The 17,090-nt window shown below is 43.5% G+C and overlaps 1 protein-coding gene across 2 annotated transcripts in view; it reads right to left on the bottom strand.

Annotated features, from left to right (window-relative positions):
* Positions 1-17,090, bottom strand: part of pald1a (phosphatase domain containing paladin 1a) — a 155,178-nt gene that overhangs the window by 27,232 nt on the left and 110,856 nt on the right. For both annotated transcript variants that reach the window (XM_045209907.1, XM_045209906.1), the window contains exon 19: positions 8,890-9,045. In XM_045209907.1, coding sequence (XP_045065842.1) covers positions 8,890-9,045 — 156 coding nt within the window. The remainder of the gene's footprint in view (positions 1-8,889; positions 9,046-17,090) is intronic.

Raw genomic sequence — 17,090 nt, 5'->3', positions numbered from 1 at the left:
CCCTCATTGGTTCTATGGTACAGTAACAGTCAGCTTCCCTCAGAGTGGTTCTATAGTACAGTAACAGTCAGCTTCCCTCAGTGGTTCTATGGTACAGTAACAGTCAGCTTCCCTCAGTGGTTCTATAGTACAGTAACAGTAAGCTTCCCTCATTGGTTCTATGGTACAGTAACAGTCAGCTTCCCTCAGTGGTTCTATAGTACAGTAACAGTCAGCTTCCCTCATTGGTTCTATGGTACAGTAACAGTCAGCTTCCCTCAGTGGTTCTATAGTACAGTAACAGTCAGCTTCCCTCAGTGGTTCTATGGTACAGTAACAGTCAGCTTCCCTCAGTGGTTCTATGGTACAGTAACAGTCAGCTTCCCTCAGAGTGGTTCTATAGTACAGTAACAGTCAGCTTCCCTCAGTGGTTCTATAGTACAGTAACAGTCAGCTTCCCTCATTGGTTCTATGGTACAGTAACAGTCAGCTTCCCTCAGTGGTTCTATAGTACAGTAACAGTCAGCTTCCCTCAGTGTGGTTCTATAGTACAGTAACAGTCAGCTTCCCTCAGTGGTTCTATAGTACAGTAACAGTCAGCTTCCCTCATTGGTTCTATGGTACAGTAACAGTCAGCTTCCCTCAGTGGTTCTATGGTACAGTAACAGTCAGCTTCCCTCGGTGTGGTTCTATGGTACAGTAACAGTCAGCTTCCCTCAGAGTGGTTCTATAGTACAGTAACAGTCAGCTTCCCTCAGTGTGGTTCTATAGTACAGTAACAGTCAGCTTCCCTCAGTGTGGTTCTATAGCACAGTAACAGTCAGCTTCCTTCAGTGTGGTTCTATAGTACAGTAACAGTCAGCTTCCCTCAGAGTGGTTCTATGGTACAGTAACAGTCAGCTTCCCTCAGTGTGGTTCTATAGCACAGTAACAGTCAGCTTCCCTCAGAGTGGTTCTATAGTACAGTAACAGTCAGCTTCCCTCAGTGGTTCTATAGCACAGTAACAGTCAGCTTCCCTCAGAGTGGTTCTATAGTACAGTAACAGTCAGCTTCCCTCAGTGGTTCTATAGCACAGTAACAGTCAGCTTCCCTCAGAGTGGTTCTATAGTACAGTAACAGTCAGCTTCCCTCAGAGTGGTTCTATAGTACAGTAACAGTCAGCTTCCCTCAGAGTGGTTCTATAGCACAGTAACAGTCAGCTTCCCTCAGAGTGGTTCTATAGTACAGTAACAGTCAGCTTCCTTCAGTGTGGTTCTATAATACAGTAACAGTCAGCTTCCCTCAGTGGTTCTATGGTACAGTAACAGTCAGCTTCCTTCAGTGTGGTTCTATAGTACAGTAACAGTCAGCTTCCCTCAGTGGTTCGATAGTACAGTAACAGTCAGCTTCCCTCAGAGTGGTTCTATAGTACAGTAACAGTCAGCTTCCTTCAGTGTGGTTCTATAATACAGTAACAGTCAGCTTCCCTCAGAGTGGTTCTATAGTACAGTAACAGTCAGCTTCCCTCAGTGGTTCTATAGTACAGTAACAGTCAGCTTCCCTCAGAGTGGTTCTATAATACAGTAACAGTCAGCTTCCCTCAGTGGTTCTATAGTACAGTAACAGTCAGCTTCCCTCAGTGGTTCTATAGTACAGTAACAGTCAGCTTCCCTCAGAGTGGTTCTATAGTACAGTAACAGTCAGCTTCCCTCAGTGGTCCTATAGTACAGTAACAGTCAGCTTCCCTCAGTGGTTCTATAGTACAGTAACAGTCAGCTTCCCTCAGTGGTCCTATAGTACAGTAACAGTCAGCTTCCCTCAGTGGTTCTATAGTACAGTAACAGTCAGCTTCCCTCAGACTGGTTCTATAGTACAGTAACAGTCAGCTTCCCTCAGTGGTTCTATAGTACAGTAACAGTCAGCTTCCCTCAGAGTGGTCCTATAGTACAGTAACAGTCAGCTTCCTTCAGTGGTTCTATAGTACAGTAACAGTCAGCTTCCCTCAGTGGTTCTATAGTACAGTAACAGTCAGCTTCCCTCAGAGTGGTTCTATAGTACAGTAACGGTCAGCTTCCTTCAGTGTGGTTCTATAGTACAGTAACAGTCAGCTTCCCTCAGAGTGGTTCTATAGTACAGTAACGGTCAGCTTCCTTCAGTGTGGTTCTATAGTACAGTAACAGTCAGCTTCCCTCAGAGTGGTTCTATAGTACAGTAACAGTCAGCTTCCCTCAGAGTGGTTCTATAGTACAGTAACGGTCAGCTTCCTTCAGTGTGGTTCTATAGTACAGTAACAGTCAGCTTCCCTCAGAGTGGTTCTATAGTACAGTAACGGTCAGCTTCCTTCAGTGTGGTTCTATAGTACAGTAACAGTCAGCTTCCCTCAGTGGTTCTATAGTACAGTAACAGTCAGCTTCCCTCAGAGTGGTTCTATAGTACAGTAACAGTCAGCTTCCCTCAGTGGTCCTATAGTACAGTAACAGTCAGCTTCCCTCAGTGGTTCTATAGTACAGTAACAGTCAGCTTCCCTCAGTGGTCCTATAGTACAGTAACAGTCAGCTTCCCTCAGTGGTTCTATAGTACAGTAACAGTCAGCTTCCCTCAGAGTGGTTCTATAGTACAGTAACGGTCAGCTTCCTTCAGTGTGGTTCTATGGTACAGTAACAGTCAGCTTCCCTCAGTGGTTCTATAGTACAGTAACAGTCAGCTTCCCTCAGTGGTTCTATAGTACAGTAACAGTCAGCTTCCCTCAGTGGTTCTATAGTACAGTAACAGTCAGCTTCCCTCAGTGGTCCTATAGTACAGTAACAGTCAGCTTCCCTCAGTGGTTCTATAGTACAGTAACAGTCAGCTTCCCTCAGTGGTCCTATAGTACAGTAACAGTCAGCTTCCCTCAGTGGTTCTATAGTACAGTAACAGTCAGCTTCCCTCAGAGTGGTTCTATAGTACAGTAACGGTCAGCTTCCTTCAGTGTGGTTCTATGGTACAGTAACAGTCAGCTTCCCTCAGTGGTTCTATAGTACAGTAACAGTCAGCTTCCCTCAGTGGTTCTATAGTACAGTAACAGTCAGCTTCCCTCAGAGTGGTCCTATAGTACAGTAACAGTCAGCTTCCCTCAGTGTGGTTCTATAATACAGTAACAGTCAGCTTCCCTCAGTGGTTCTATAGTACAGTAACAGTCAGCTTCCCTCAGTGTGGTTCTATAATACAGTAACAGTCAGCTTCCCTCAGTGGTTCTATGGTACAGTAACAGTCAGCTTCCCTCAGTGTGGTTCTATGGTACAGTAACGGTCAGCTTCCTTCAGAGTGGTTCTATAGTACAGTAACAGTCAGCCCTAGTTTACCATTACTCAGCCTCTTCCTTCAGCCCTAGTTTACCATTACTCAGCCTCTTCCTTCTGCCCTAGTTCACCATTACTCAGCCTCTTCCTTCTGCCCTAGTTTACCATTACTCAGCCTCTTCCTTCAGCCATAGTTTACCATTACTCAGCCTCTTCCTTCAGCCCTAGTTTACCATTACTCAGCCTCTTCCTTCTGCCCTAGTTTACCATTACTCAGCCTCTTCCTTCTGCCCTAGTTTACCATTACTCAGCCTCTTCCTTCAGCCCTAGTTTACCATTACTCAGCCTCTTCCTTCAGCCCTAGTTTACCATTACTCAGCCTCTTCCTTCTGCCCTGGTTTACCATTACTCAGCCTCTTCCTTCAGCCCTAGTTTACCATTACTCAGCCTCTTCCTTCAGCCCTAGTTTACCATTACTCAGCCTCTTCCTTCTGCCCTAGTTCACCATTACTCAGCCTCTTCCTTCAGCCCTAGTTTACCATTACTCAGCCTCTTCCTTCAGCCCTAGTTTACCATTACTCAGCCTCTTCCTTCTGCCCTAGTTTACCATTACTCAGCCTGTTCCTTCAGCCATAGTTTACCATTACTCAGCCTCTTCCTTCAGCCCTAGTTTACCATTACTCAGCCTCTTCCTTCAGCCCTAGTTTACCATTACTCAGCCTCTTCCTTCAGCCCTAGTTTACCATTACTCAGCCTCTTCCTTCTGCCCTAGTTTACCATTACTCAGCCTCTTCCTTCAGCCCTAGTTTACCATTACTCAGCCTCTTCCTTCAGCCCTAGTTTACCATTACTCAGCCTCTTCCTTCAGCCCTAGTTTACCATTACTCAGCCTCTTCCTTCTGCCCTAGTTTACCATTACTCAGCCTCTTCCTTCAGCCCTAGTTTACCATTACTCAGCCTCTTCCTTCAGCCCTAGTTTACCATTACTCAGCCTCTTCCTTCAGCCCTAGTTTACCATTACTCAGCCTCTTCCTTCAGCCCTAGTTTACCATTACTCAGCCTCTTCCTTCTGCCCTAGTTTACCATTACTCAGCCTCTTCCTTCAGCCCTAGTTTACCATTACTCAGCCTCTTCCTTCTGCCCTAGTTTACCATTACTCAGCCTCTTCCTTCAGCCCTAGTTTACCATTACTCAGCCTCTTCCTTCAGCCCTAGTTTACCATTACTCAGCCTCTTCCTTCAGCCCTAGTTTACCATTACTCAGCCTCTTCCTTCTGCCCTAGTTTACCATTACTCAGCCTCTTCCTTCAGCCCTAGTTTACCATTACTCAGCCTCTTCCTTCAGCCCTAGTTTACCATTACTCAGCCTCTTCCTTCTGCCCTAGTTTACCATTACTCAGCCTCTTCCTTCTGCCCTAGTTTACCATTACTCAGCCTCTTCCTTCTGCCCTAGTTTACCATTACTCAGCCTCTTCCTTCAGCCCTAGTTTACCATTACTCCGCCTCTTCCTTCAGCCCTAGTTTACCATTACTCAGCCTCTTCCTTCAGCCCTAGTTTACCATTACTCAGCCTCTTCCTTCAGCCCTAGTTTACCATTACTCAGCCTCTTCCTTCAGCCCTAGTTTACCATTACTCAGCCTCTTCCTTCAGCCCTAGTTTACCATAACTCAGCCTCTTCCTTCAGCCCTAGTTTACCATTACTCAGCCTCTTCCTTCTGCCCTAGTTTACCATTACTCAGCCTCTTCCTTCAGCCCTAGTTTACCATTACTCAGCCTCTTCCTTCAGCCCTAGTTTAGATTGTTAATTGCTTTCATCCTGTGTTTTTTTCTCTTCTGTTTTGTTGTGCAGTGTCCTGTTTTTTTTAAAAAGGCACCTTTAATCCAGTGTACTATTATTATTTATTATAATTATTTATTGATGTTTTCCAGAGAACAAATATTTGTTCAAGAAGAGCTTAACGGTGGGCTTTGACACCATTTGTCCCTGGAGGGCGAGACTTGATTCTTGGTTGTTTTTACCAACCAGAAGGCTGGAAGATAAAACTTCCAACTTCAGTTTGAAAAGAGTGATGAAGAGTGAATGAACGTGCCTCCTAAAAACTCATGACTATCTTCCAACTATAAAGCACTACATTAAACTGCAACTGACCCTAACCCTGACCACGCACAAAGGTCAAACCATTATCTTTAGTAAACAGCTGAAGATTGCATTCTATGATTTTGTATGGGGTCCCAAATGGCATCCTATCCCCCTGTCAGCCCTGCTCAAAAACACAGTGCACTAAATAGGGAAGAGTGTGCCATTTGGGACTCAGAACTTGCCTTGAATATAATGACCAACATGCCAATGGAGCTACAACACCCCCCAGGGGGGCTAACGCTCCGCTAGCAGTGGAATGCCCATAGATTCAGTGCTTTACTGTAGGCTGCACAGCTGGCAAAACCAGGACAAAAGACAAACCACCAAAAACACAGGGTCCCAGACCTTATGGAGTTCAATGTGTGAAGAACCAGGCCACAATAGAACTTGGATAAGCTTGTAAATTCCAGGGGGGGATATCCACATGAAACTCTGGTAACGCTTCAGAGCACACAAACTGGATGGGGAGGTTTTCCCTTGTTTTTCGCTCCTCTGAGGCCATTTTCCACCCAAACACTTACAGTACGACAGCTGGAGAGAATATAGTGATATATATGTCATTGTGTCCAAACGTATGTGTGTGTGTGTGTGTGTGTGTGTATATGTGTGTGTGTGTATACAGTGAGGGAAAAAAGTATTTGATCCCCTGCTGATTTTGTACGTTTGCCCACTGACAAAGACATGATCAGTCTATAATTTTAAATGGTAGGTTTATTTGAACAGTGAGAGACAGAATAACAACAAAAAAATCCAGAAAAACGCATGTCAAAAATGTTATAAATTGATTTAGTATTTGACCCCTCTGCAAAACATGACTTAGTACTTGGTGGCAAAACCCTTGTTGGCAATCACAGAGGTCAGACGTTTCCTGTAGTTGGCCACCAGGTTTGCACACATCTCAGGAGGGATTTTGTCCCACTCCTCTTTGCAGATTTTGAGCCTGACGTTTGGCAACTCGAACCTTCAGCTCCCTCCACAGATTTTCTATGGGATTAAGGTCTGGAGACTGGCTAGGCCACTCCAGGACCTTAATGTGCTTCTTCTTGAGCCACTCCTTTGTTGCCTTGGCCGTGTGTTTTGGGTCATTGTCATGCTGGAATACCCATCCACGGCCCATTTTCAATGCCCTGGCTGAGGGAAGGAGGTTCTCACCCAAGATTTGACGGTACATGGCCCCGTCCATCGTCCCTTTGATGCAGTGAAGTTGTCCTGTCCCCTTAGCAGAAAAACACCCCCAAAGCATAATGTTTCCACCTCCATGTTTGACGGTGGGGATGGTGTTCTTGGGGTCATAGGCAGCATTCCTCCTCCTCCAAACACGGCGAGTTGAGTTGATGCCAAAGAGCTCGAATTTGGTCTCATCTGACCACAACACTTTCACACAGTTCCCCTCTGAATCATTCAGATGTTCATTGGCAAACTTCAGACGGGCCTGTATATGTGCTTTCTTGAGCAGGGGGACCTTGCGGGCGCTGCAGGATTTCAGTCCTTCACGGCGTAGTGGGTTACCAATTGTTTTCTTGGTGACTATGGTCCCAGCTGCCTTGAGATCATTGACAAGATCCTCCCGTGTAGTTCTGGGCTGATTCCTCACCGTTCTCATGATCATTGCAACTCCACGAGGTGAGATCTTGCGAGGGAGATTGACAGTTATTTTGTGTTTCTTCCATTTGCGAATAATCGCACCAACTGTTGTCACCTTCTCACCAAGCTGCTTGGCGATGGTCTTGTAGCCCATTCCAGCCTTGTTTAGGTCTACAATCTTGTCCCTGACATCCTTGGAGAGATCTTTGGTCTTGGCCATGGTGGAGAGTTTGGAATCTGATTGCTTAATTGCTTCTGTGGACAGGTGTCTTTTTATACAGGTAACAAACTGAGATTAGGAGCACTCCCTTTAAGAGTGTGCTCCTAATCTCAGCTCGTTACCTGTATAAAAGAATCCTGGGAGCCAGTAATCTTTCTGATTCAGAGGGGGTCAAACACTTATTTCCCTCATTAAAATGCAAATCAATTTATAACATTTTTGACATGCGTTTTTCTGGATTTTTTTGTTGTTATTCTGTCTCTCACTGTTCAAATAAACCTACCATTAAAATGATAGACTGATCATTTCTTTGTCAGTGGGCAAACGTACAAAATCAGCAGGGGATCAAATACTTTTTTCCCTCACTGTATATATGTGTGTGTGTGTGTGTATCATTGTGGGTAATAGATTTCTTCCCCTATTTTAGTTTAATGAACCCAGATAAGTGTGGTTGCATCCCAAATGGCAACCTATTCCCTAGTTAGTGCACTACTTTTGACCAGGGTCCATAGGGCTCTGGTCAAAAGTAGTACACTATCTAGGGAATAGGGTGCCATTTGGGATGGAACCTGTGCTGTTGCTTTGTCCACACTTGTGAATAGAACGTGCATGAAGGCGGCAGCTCCATTTTCTGAAGAGACCAGCGTGCACCACCACACTTCTGTTGTTGATTCTCAGCTGGCCTTTTATGAAGCAGCTGGAATTCCTTTTTCTTTCTTTCTCCGTCGTTCTAAGGAGCCTCTTGCAACCGAACAAATTGACTTCACATTTCAATCAATATTCAGTAAACATCCTGGATGACATCCGTGGTTGTGTTCCTATGGGCCCTGGTCTAAAGTAGTGCCCTCTATAAAAGGGGAAACGGTGCCATTTGGAGCACAATCAAGTGCTTCTGAATGAGGAGAGGAAGAGAGGAGGTCTCTGCTCTCCCCTCACATTGCCTCAGTGAAGTTTCCACGGGCAAATCGAGGGTTGAATGTGTGTCAGTCTGTGAGGAGGTGCGAGGGGTGCACAGGGGGTTGTATGTGCTGTGGATCAGATATCAGATGGCCTGGGTCTGGAAACCTGCCACACGTTTCCTCACTGCACAAAAAAAGGGCTGATGGGGTCCTTTTCCTTCATAAGCCACAGCAGCATTATTCTGAGATTTCATTGGACCGGTATAGGTCAAAGAAACCGAAACGGGCAAATCTGACAACTGGATATAAGAATACAATATAATACAAAAACAATAACTGGCCGCTGATGTTGGATGATATCCCAACTTAATTTTTTTATAAAAACGTTAGGATAAAAGTGATGAATTTGACCAGGTTTGGGGAAATTCCATTACATTTTCCCTCATTGAAATGCAATTTTCTATTTGAAAAGCAATTTTCCTAATTGAAAATATTTTTTTCCCCATGGAAAAGCAATGGGGGGAAATGTATTTAGAATTTATATTTCAGTTTACTTCCTGAATTGACTGAAATGAAATAGAATTCACCCCAGCCCTGTAGTAATCATGAAGGTAATTCTATAACCTCATTCTGGGTCAGAATTTACTATAGGGTGAGTGTTTCTACTGTTCTGCTGTGTGAATGGGAGGCCCACCCAATGAAGATATATTCTATTCCAGCCCAGTCCAGTCCAGTCTAGTCCAGTCTCTTCTATCCTAGGTCAGTGTACTGTGAGTTGTGCTGTGTGAATGAATGGGAGGCCAACCAACCTGTTGCATCCAGGCGGTAAAGGATCGTTGCCAGGAGTCCTTCTTCTCCAGGTGCAGATAGCTGTTGAAGAGGATGAGGTACATGTATCGCTCCAGATACTGGAGGCTCTTCAGAAGCAGCTGCTGCACCTCCTTCTCAGTCTTACCACTTTTAATCTGCAGGGGAATCATGGAAAGAGGAGTCATTATAAAAAAGGGGCCGTCCACACCAAGGATGATAACTGGAACCATAAAAAAATAGAAGTTATTTTATTTCAAGTGAACAGCAGCGTCCCACACTACAACGGTAACTAACACATGGTGGGGAAGAAACAAGACTTTAATTTAGGTGAACTATCCCTTTAATTAATGTTTAGGTGAACTACCCCTTTAATTAATGTTTAGGTGAACTATTCCTTTAATTAATGTTTAGGTGAACTACCCCTTTAATTAATGTTTAGGTGAACTACCCCTTTAATTAATGTTTAGGTGAACTATCCCTTTAATCAATGTTTAGGTGAACTACCCCTTTGATTAATGTTTAGGTGAACTACCCCTTTAATTAATGTTAAGGTGAACTACCCCTTTAATTAATGTTTAGGTGAACTACCCCTTTAATTAATGTTTAGGTGAACTATCCCTTTAATTAATGTTTAGGTGAACCACCCCTTTAATTAATGTTTAGGTGAACTACCCCTTTGATTAATGTTTAGGTGAACTATCCCTTTGATTAATGTTTAGGTGAACTATCCCTTTAATTAATGTTTAGGTGAACTACCCCTTTAATTAATGTTTAGGTGAACTATCCCTATAATTAATGTGGTGAATCAGACTGCTGTGAGATTGATCCCAAGACATATCTCAACTACGTTTGATCTGGGGGGGTCATTATTATGGGTGTCGTCTAATTTCTATACATGGGTAAAGACTGGGGTACTAGCAATGTGAAGGTCATGGGTTCAATTCATCAGGGATCAGATCATACACACTAAATGTATGCAAATTGTAATGTATGTCACTTTGGATAATAGTGTCCTCTCAGTGCTACAGTATATAGTGTATTATCATTATATTAAAGTGGTCTCTGTTTGGCCACGCATGAATACAGCACAGCCTGGTGAGAATAAATCACAGTGCAACCCCTTCAACCGGCCTTAATAGCCAGGTAACCGCATGCCATTATGGATACATTTGAGCAGCTAAAGGTCAGATAGCTGTATGCCTCCTCTAATGGGTTATAGCAGCTAAAGGTCAGATAGCTGTATGTCTCTAATGGGTTATAGCAGCTAAAGGTCAGATAGCTGTATGTCTCCTCTAATGGGTTATAGCAGCTAAAGGTCAGATAGCTGTATGTCTCTAATGGGTTATAGCAGCTAAAGGTCAGATAGCTGTATGTCTCCTCTTATGGGTTATAGCAGCTAAAGGTCAGATAGCTGTATGTCTCCTCTAATGGGTTATAGCAGCTAAAGGTCAGATAGCTGTATTTCTCCTCTAATGGGTTATAGCAGCTAAAGGTCAGATAGCTGTATGTCTCTAATGGGTTATAGCAGCTAAAGGTCAGATAGCTGTATGTCTCCTCTAATGGGTTATAGCAGCTAAAGGTCAGATAGCTGTATGTCTCCTCTAATGGGTTATAGCAGCTAAAGGTCAGATAGCTGTATGTCTCTAATGGGTTATAGCAGCTAAAGGTCAGATAGCTGTATGTCTCCTCTAATGGGTTATAGCAGCTAAAGGTCAGATAGCTGTATGTCTCCTCTAATGGGTTATAGCAGCTAAAGGTCAGATAGCTGTATGTCTCCTCTAATGGGTTATAGCAGCTAAAGGTCAGATAGCTGTATGTCTCCTCTAATGGGTTATAGCAGCTAAAGGTCAGATAGCGGTATGTCTCCTCTAATGGGTTATAGCAGCTAAAGGTCAGATAGCTGTATGTCTCTAATGGGTTATAGCAGCTAAAGGTCAGATAGCTGTATGTCTCCTCTAATGGGTTATAGCAGCTAAAGGTCAGATAGCTGTATGTCTCCTCTAATGGGTTATAGCAGCTAAAGGTCAGATAGCTGTATGTCTCCTCTAATGGGTTATAGCAGCTAAAGGTCAGATAGCTGTATGTCTCCTCTAATGGGTTATAGCAGCTAAAGGTCAGATAGCTGTATGTCTCTAATGGGTTATATCAGCTAAAGGGCAGATAGCTGTATGTCTCCTCTAATGGGTTATAGCAGCTAAAGGTCAGATAGCTGTATGTCTCCTCTAATGGGTTATAGCAGCTAAAGGTCAGATAGCTGTATGTCTCCTCTAATGGGTTATAGCAGCTAAAGGTCAGATAGCTGTATGTCTCTAATGGGTTATAGCAGCTAAAGGTCAGATAGCTGTATGTCTCCTCTAATGGGTTATAGCAGCTAAAGGTCAGATAGCTGTATGTCTCCTCTAATGGGTTATATCAGCTAAAGGGCAGATAGCTGTATGTCTCCTCTAATGGGTTATAGCAGCTAAAGGTCAGATAGCTGTATGTCTCCTCTAATGGGTTATAGCAGCTAAAGGTCAGATAGCTGTATGTCTCCTCTAATGGGTTATAGCAGCTAAAGGTCAGATAGCTGTATGTCTCTAATGGGTTATAGCAGCTAAAGGTCAGATAGATGTATGTCTCTAATGGGTTATAGCAGCTAAAGGTCAGATAGCTGTATATCTCTAATGGGTTATAGCAGCTAAAGGTCAGATAGCTGTATGTCTCTAATGGGTTATAGCAGCTAAAGGTCAGATAGCTGTATGTCTCCTCTAATGGGTTATAGCAGCTAAAGGTCAGATAGCTGTATGTCTCTAATGGGTTATAGCAGCTAAAGGTCAGATAGCTGTATGTCTCCTCTAATGGGTTATAGCAGCTAAAGGTCAGATAGCTGTATATCTCCTCTAATGGGTTATAGCAGCTAAAGGTCAGATAGCTGTATGTCTCCTCTAATGGGTTATAGCAGCTAAAGGTCAGATAGCTGTATGTCTCTAATGGGTTATATCAGCTAAAGGTCAGATAGCTGTATGTCTCCTCTAATGGGTTATAGCAGCTAAAGGTCAGATAGCTGTATGTCTCCTCTAATGGGTTATAGCAGCTAAAGGTCAGATAGCTGTATGTCTCCTCTAATGGGTTATAGCAGCTAAAGGTCAGATAGCTGTATGTCTCCTCTAATGGGTTATAGCAGCTAAAGGTCAGATAGCTGTATGTCTCCTCTAATGGGTTATAGCAGTTAAAGGTCAGATAGCTGTATGTCTCTAATGGGTTATAGCAGCTAAAGGTCAGATAGCTGTATGTCTCCTCTAATGGGTTATAGCAGCTAAAGGTCAGATAGCTGTATGTCTCTAATGGGTTATAGCAGCTAAAGGTCAGATAGCTGTATGTCTCCTCTAATGGGTTATAGCAGCTAAAGGTCAGATAGCTGTATATCTCCTCTAATGGGTTATAGCAGCTAAAGGTCAGATAGCTGTATGTCTCCTCTAATGGGTTATAGCAGCTAAAGGTCAGATAGCTGTATGTCTCTAATGGGTTATATCAGCTAAAGGTCAGATAGCTGTATGTCTCCTCTAATGGGTTATAGCAGCTAAAGGTCAGATAGCTGTATGTCTCCTCTAATGGGTTATAGCAGCTAAAGGTCAGATAGCTGTATGTCTATGCATTTTTTCTGGGACGTAACATTCCTCAATAGGATGCTAACTAGTTAAAATATTAAATGTGGGATCTAGCTAATAATTAGGCCAATAGGGTAAATGCAGATAGGCAACCCCAATGATTCAGCCTATTCATTTATAGCCACTATGCTGCATCCGTTGGGCTACAGGTGACACTGCTTATTGCTAATAGCATACCGTGCCTTCAGAAAGTATTCACACCCCTTTACTTTTTCCACATTTTGTTGTGTTACAGCCTGAACTTAAAATGGATTAAATTGAGATGTTTTGTCACTGGCCGAAACACACAACACCCCATAATGTCAAAGTGGAATTACGTTTAAATGTTTTTTAACATATTAATTAAAAAACTAAAAGCTGAAATGTCAAGTCAATAAGTATTCAACCCCTTTGTTATGGCAAGCCTAAATCAGTTCAGTAGTAAAAATGTACTTAACAAGTCACATAATACATTGCATGGACTCACTCTGTGTGCAATAATAGTGTTTAACATTTTTAAACGGACTACCTCATCTCTGTACCCCACACATATAATTATCTGTTAGGTCCCTCATTCCAGCAGTGAATTTCAAACACAGATTCAACCACAAAGACCAGGGAGGTTTTCCAATGCCTCGCAAAGAAGGGCACCTATTGGTAGATATACATTGAATATCTCTTTGAGCATGGTGAAGTTATTCATTACACGTTGGATGGTGTATCAATATACCCAGTCACTACTGTACAGGCGTCCTTTCTAACTCAGTTGCCGGAGAGGAAGGAAACCGTTCAGGGATTTCACCATGAGGCCAATGGTGACTTTTAAACAGTTACAGAGTTGAATGGTTGTGACAGGAGTGAAACATTGTAGTTACTCCACAATACTAACCTAATTGACAGAGTGAAAAGAAGGAAGCCTGTACAGAATAAAAATATTCAAAAACATGCATCCCGTTTGCAACAAGGCACTAAAGTAACACTGCACAAAATGTGGTAAAGCAATTAACTTTTTGTCCTGATAACAAAGTGTTATGTTTGGTGAAAATCCAATACAACACATTACTGAGTACCACTCTCCATATTTTCAAGCATAGTGGAGGCCGCATCGTGTTATGGGTATGCTTGTAATCCATAAGGACTGGGGAGTTTTTCAGGATAAAAAATAAATGGAATGGCGCTAAGTACAGGAAAAATCCTAGAGGAAAACCTGGTTCAGTCTGCTTTCCACCAGACACTGGGAGATGAATTCACCTTTCAGCAGGACAATAACCTAAAACACAAGGCCAAATCTACGCTGGAGTTGCTTACCAAGAAGACAGTGAACGTTCCTGAGTGGCCGAGTTACAGTTTTGACTTAAATCTACTTGAAAATCTATAGCAAGACCTTAAAATGGTTGTCTAGCAAAAATATAAACGTAACATGCAACAATTTCAAAAATGTTACTGAGTTAGAGTTCATATGAGGATATCAGTCAATTGAAATAAATAAATTAGGCCCTAATCTATGAATTTCACATGACTGGGCAGGGGTGCAGCCATGGGTGGGCCTTGGAGGGCATAGGCCAACCCACTTGGCAGCCAGGCCCACCCATTGGGGAGCCAGGCCCAGCCAATCAGAATCAGGTTTTCCCCACAAAAGGGCTTTATTACAGACTGAAATACTCTTCAGCACCCCCTCAGACGATCCTGTAGGTGGAGAAGCCAGGTGTGGAGGTCCTGGGTTGGCGTGGTTACATGTGGTTTGCGGTTGTGAGGCTGGTTGGACATACTGCCAAATTCTCTAAAACGACATTGGAGGCAGCTTATGGTAGAGCAATTAACATTCAATTCTCTGGCAACAGCTCTGGTGGACATTCCTGAAGTCAGCATGCCAATTGCACGCTCCCTCAAAACTTGAGCCATCTGTGGCATTGTGTTGTGCGACAACACTGCACATTTTAGAGTGGCCTTTGTTGTCCCCAGCACAAGGTGCACCTGTGTAATTAGCATACTGTTTAATCAGTTTCTAGATATGCCACACCTGTCAGGTGGATGGATTATCTTGGCAAAGGAGAAATGCTCACTAAGAGGGATGTAAACAAATTTGTGCACACAATTTGAGAGAAATACGCTTTTTGTGCATATGGAAAATGTCTGGGATTTTTTATTTCAGCTCAAGAAACATGGGACAAACACTTTACATGTTGTGTTTATATTTTTGTTCAGTGTAACTTGAAAATCTATGGCAAGACTTGAAAATGGTTGCCTAGCAATGATTAACAACCAACTTGCTGAGCTTGAAGAATTTTGAAAATAATAAATGGGTGAATGTTGCACAATCCAGGTGTGGAAAGCTCTTAAGAGACTTACCCAGAAACACTCACAGCTGTAATCGCTGCCAACGTTGCTTCTACAAAGTATTGACTGAGGGGTGTGAATACTTACGTAAAATGAGATATATCTGTATTTCATTTTCAATAAATTTGCAGGAAATTCTAAAAACATGTTTTGACTGTCATTATCGGGTATTGTGTGTAGATGGGTAAGAAAATACATATATTTAAATCAATTTTGAATTCAGGATGTAATACAACAAAATGTGGAATAAGCCAAGGGGTTTGGATACTTTCTGAAGGAACTGTAATGGATACATAGCTCCTGAGTGGCGCAGTGGTCTAAGGCACTGATCGCAGTGCTAACTGTGCCACTAGAGATCCTGGTTCGAATCCAGGCTCTGTCGCAGCCGGCCGCGACCGGGAGACTCATGGGCGGCGCACAATTGGCCCAGCGTCGTCCAGGGTAGGGGAGGGAATGGCCGGCAGGGATGTAGCTCAGTTGATAGAGCATGGCGTTTGCAACGCCAGGGTTGTGGGTTCGATTCCCATGGGGGGCCAGTATAAAAAAATAAAAATTTAAAAAATAATGTATTCACTAACTGTAAGTCGCTCTGGATAAGAGCGTCTGCTAAATGACGTAAATGTAAATGTAATACAGCCTATGCATGGTCCAATATGTTAAAATAATTTTACCAATATGTTATTGGGCTCATTTTTGGAGCCTATAGAGAGGAGGTCAGAGACCTGGCAGTGTTGTGCCAGGACAACAACCTCTCCCTCAACGTGATCAAGACAAAGGAGATGATCGTGGACTACAGGAAAAGGAGGGCCAAACAGGTCCACATTAACATCGACGGGGCTGTTGTGGAGCAGGTTGAGAGCTTCAAGTTCATTGGTGTCCACATCACCAACAAACTATCATGGTCCAAACACACCAAGACAGTCACACGACAACACCTTTCCCCCTCAGGACTCTGAAAATATTTGGCATGGGTCCCCAGATCCTCAATAAGTTCTACAGCTGCACCATCGAGAGCATCCTGACTGGTTGCATCACCGCCTGGAATGGCAACTGCTCGGCCTCCGACCGCAAGGCGCTACAGAGGGTAGTGCGTACGGCCCAGTACATCACTGGGGCCAAGCTTCCTGCCATCCAGGATCTTTATACCAGGCAGTGTCAGAGGAAGACCATCAAAATTACAAAAGACTCCAGCCACCCTAGTCATAAACTGTTCTCTCTGCTACCGCACGGCAAGCGGTACCGGAGCGCCAAGTCTAGGTCCAAAAGGCTCCTTAACAGCTTCTACCCCCAAGCCATAAGACTGCTGAAGAGCTAATCAAATGGCTACCAGGACTATTTGCATTGACCCCCCCCCTCCTTTTTTACGCTGCTGCTACTGGCTGTTTATTATCTATGCATAGTCACTTTACCCCTACCTACATGTACATATTACCTGGACTAACCTGTACCCCCGCTCATTGACTCGGTACCGGAACCCCCTGTATATAGCCTCGTTATTGTTATGTTTTTTTTGCTTTAGTTTATTTAGTAAAACTGCACTGTTGGTTAAGGGCTTGTAAGTAAGCATTTCAAGGTAAGTCTACACCTGTTGTATTCGGCGCATGTGACAAATTACATTTGATATGTCACCAATGAGAGCTGAAAACCTTTTAAAATAATGATATTTTTAAGGTCAGGTATGGCATCAGTGTAACAGTCCTACTAAAAGTCTGTCTTTCTCTATTTGCTGTGACCCCCCCCCCCGGACAGCCTGTGATCCCCCCCATTACTGGCACCATTGTATCTGCTGACAAGGCTCTTCGAGCAGCACTACGGCTGTGTCCCAAATTATTCCCTATTTAATGCACTGCTTTTTACCAGGGCCCATAGGGTTCTGGTCAAAAGTAGTGGACTACATAGGGAATAGGGTGCCATTTGGGACACAGGCCATTAGTCAATGTCAGTAAAAAAGGTTTTTAATGTGAAGCCTTGATTTCTTTGGGCCTTGAGCTAAACTGGAACAGAGTCATATATGCTTCAGAGTGTTTGTAGTGGCAAGGTTGGGGGGGGGTGGGGGTGAGGAGGGGGGGAGAGGGGTGAGGAGGGGGGCAAGGGAGGACAGGAGGGAGGTGAGGGGTGAGGAGGGGCTAGCTCCCTGTAGCATCAGAAGTCTAAGCAGAAAGCAGAATGTACTAGACTACATGATAATGAATATTTGGAACTGCCAGAATGAGGTGTGTTTGGGGTCTGATAGAAAA

Source organism: Coregonus clupeaformis, chromosome 31, assembly GCF_020615455.1.
Source record: "Coregonus clupeaformis isolate EN_2021a chromosome 31, ASM2061545v1, whole genome shotgun sequence".
NCBI lineage: Eukaryota > Metazoa > Chordata > Actinopteri > Salmoniformes > Salmonidae > Coregonus > Coregonus clupeaformis.
The sequence above is the reverse complement of the archived record's forward strand: the minus strand, read 5'-3'. Positions and strand labels throughout refer to the sequence as shown.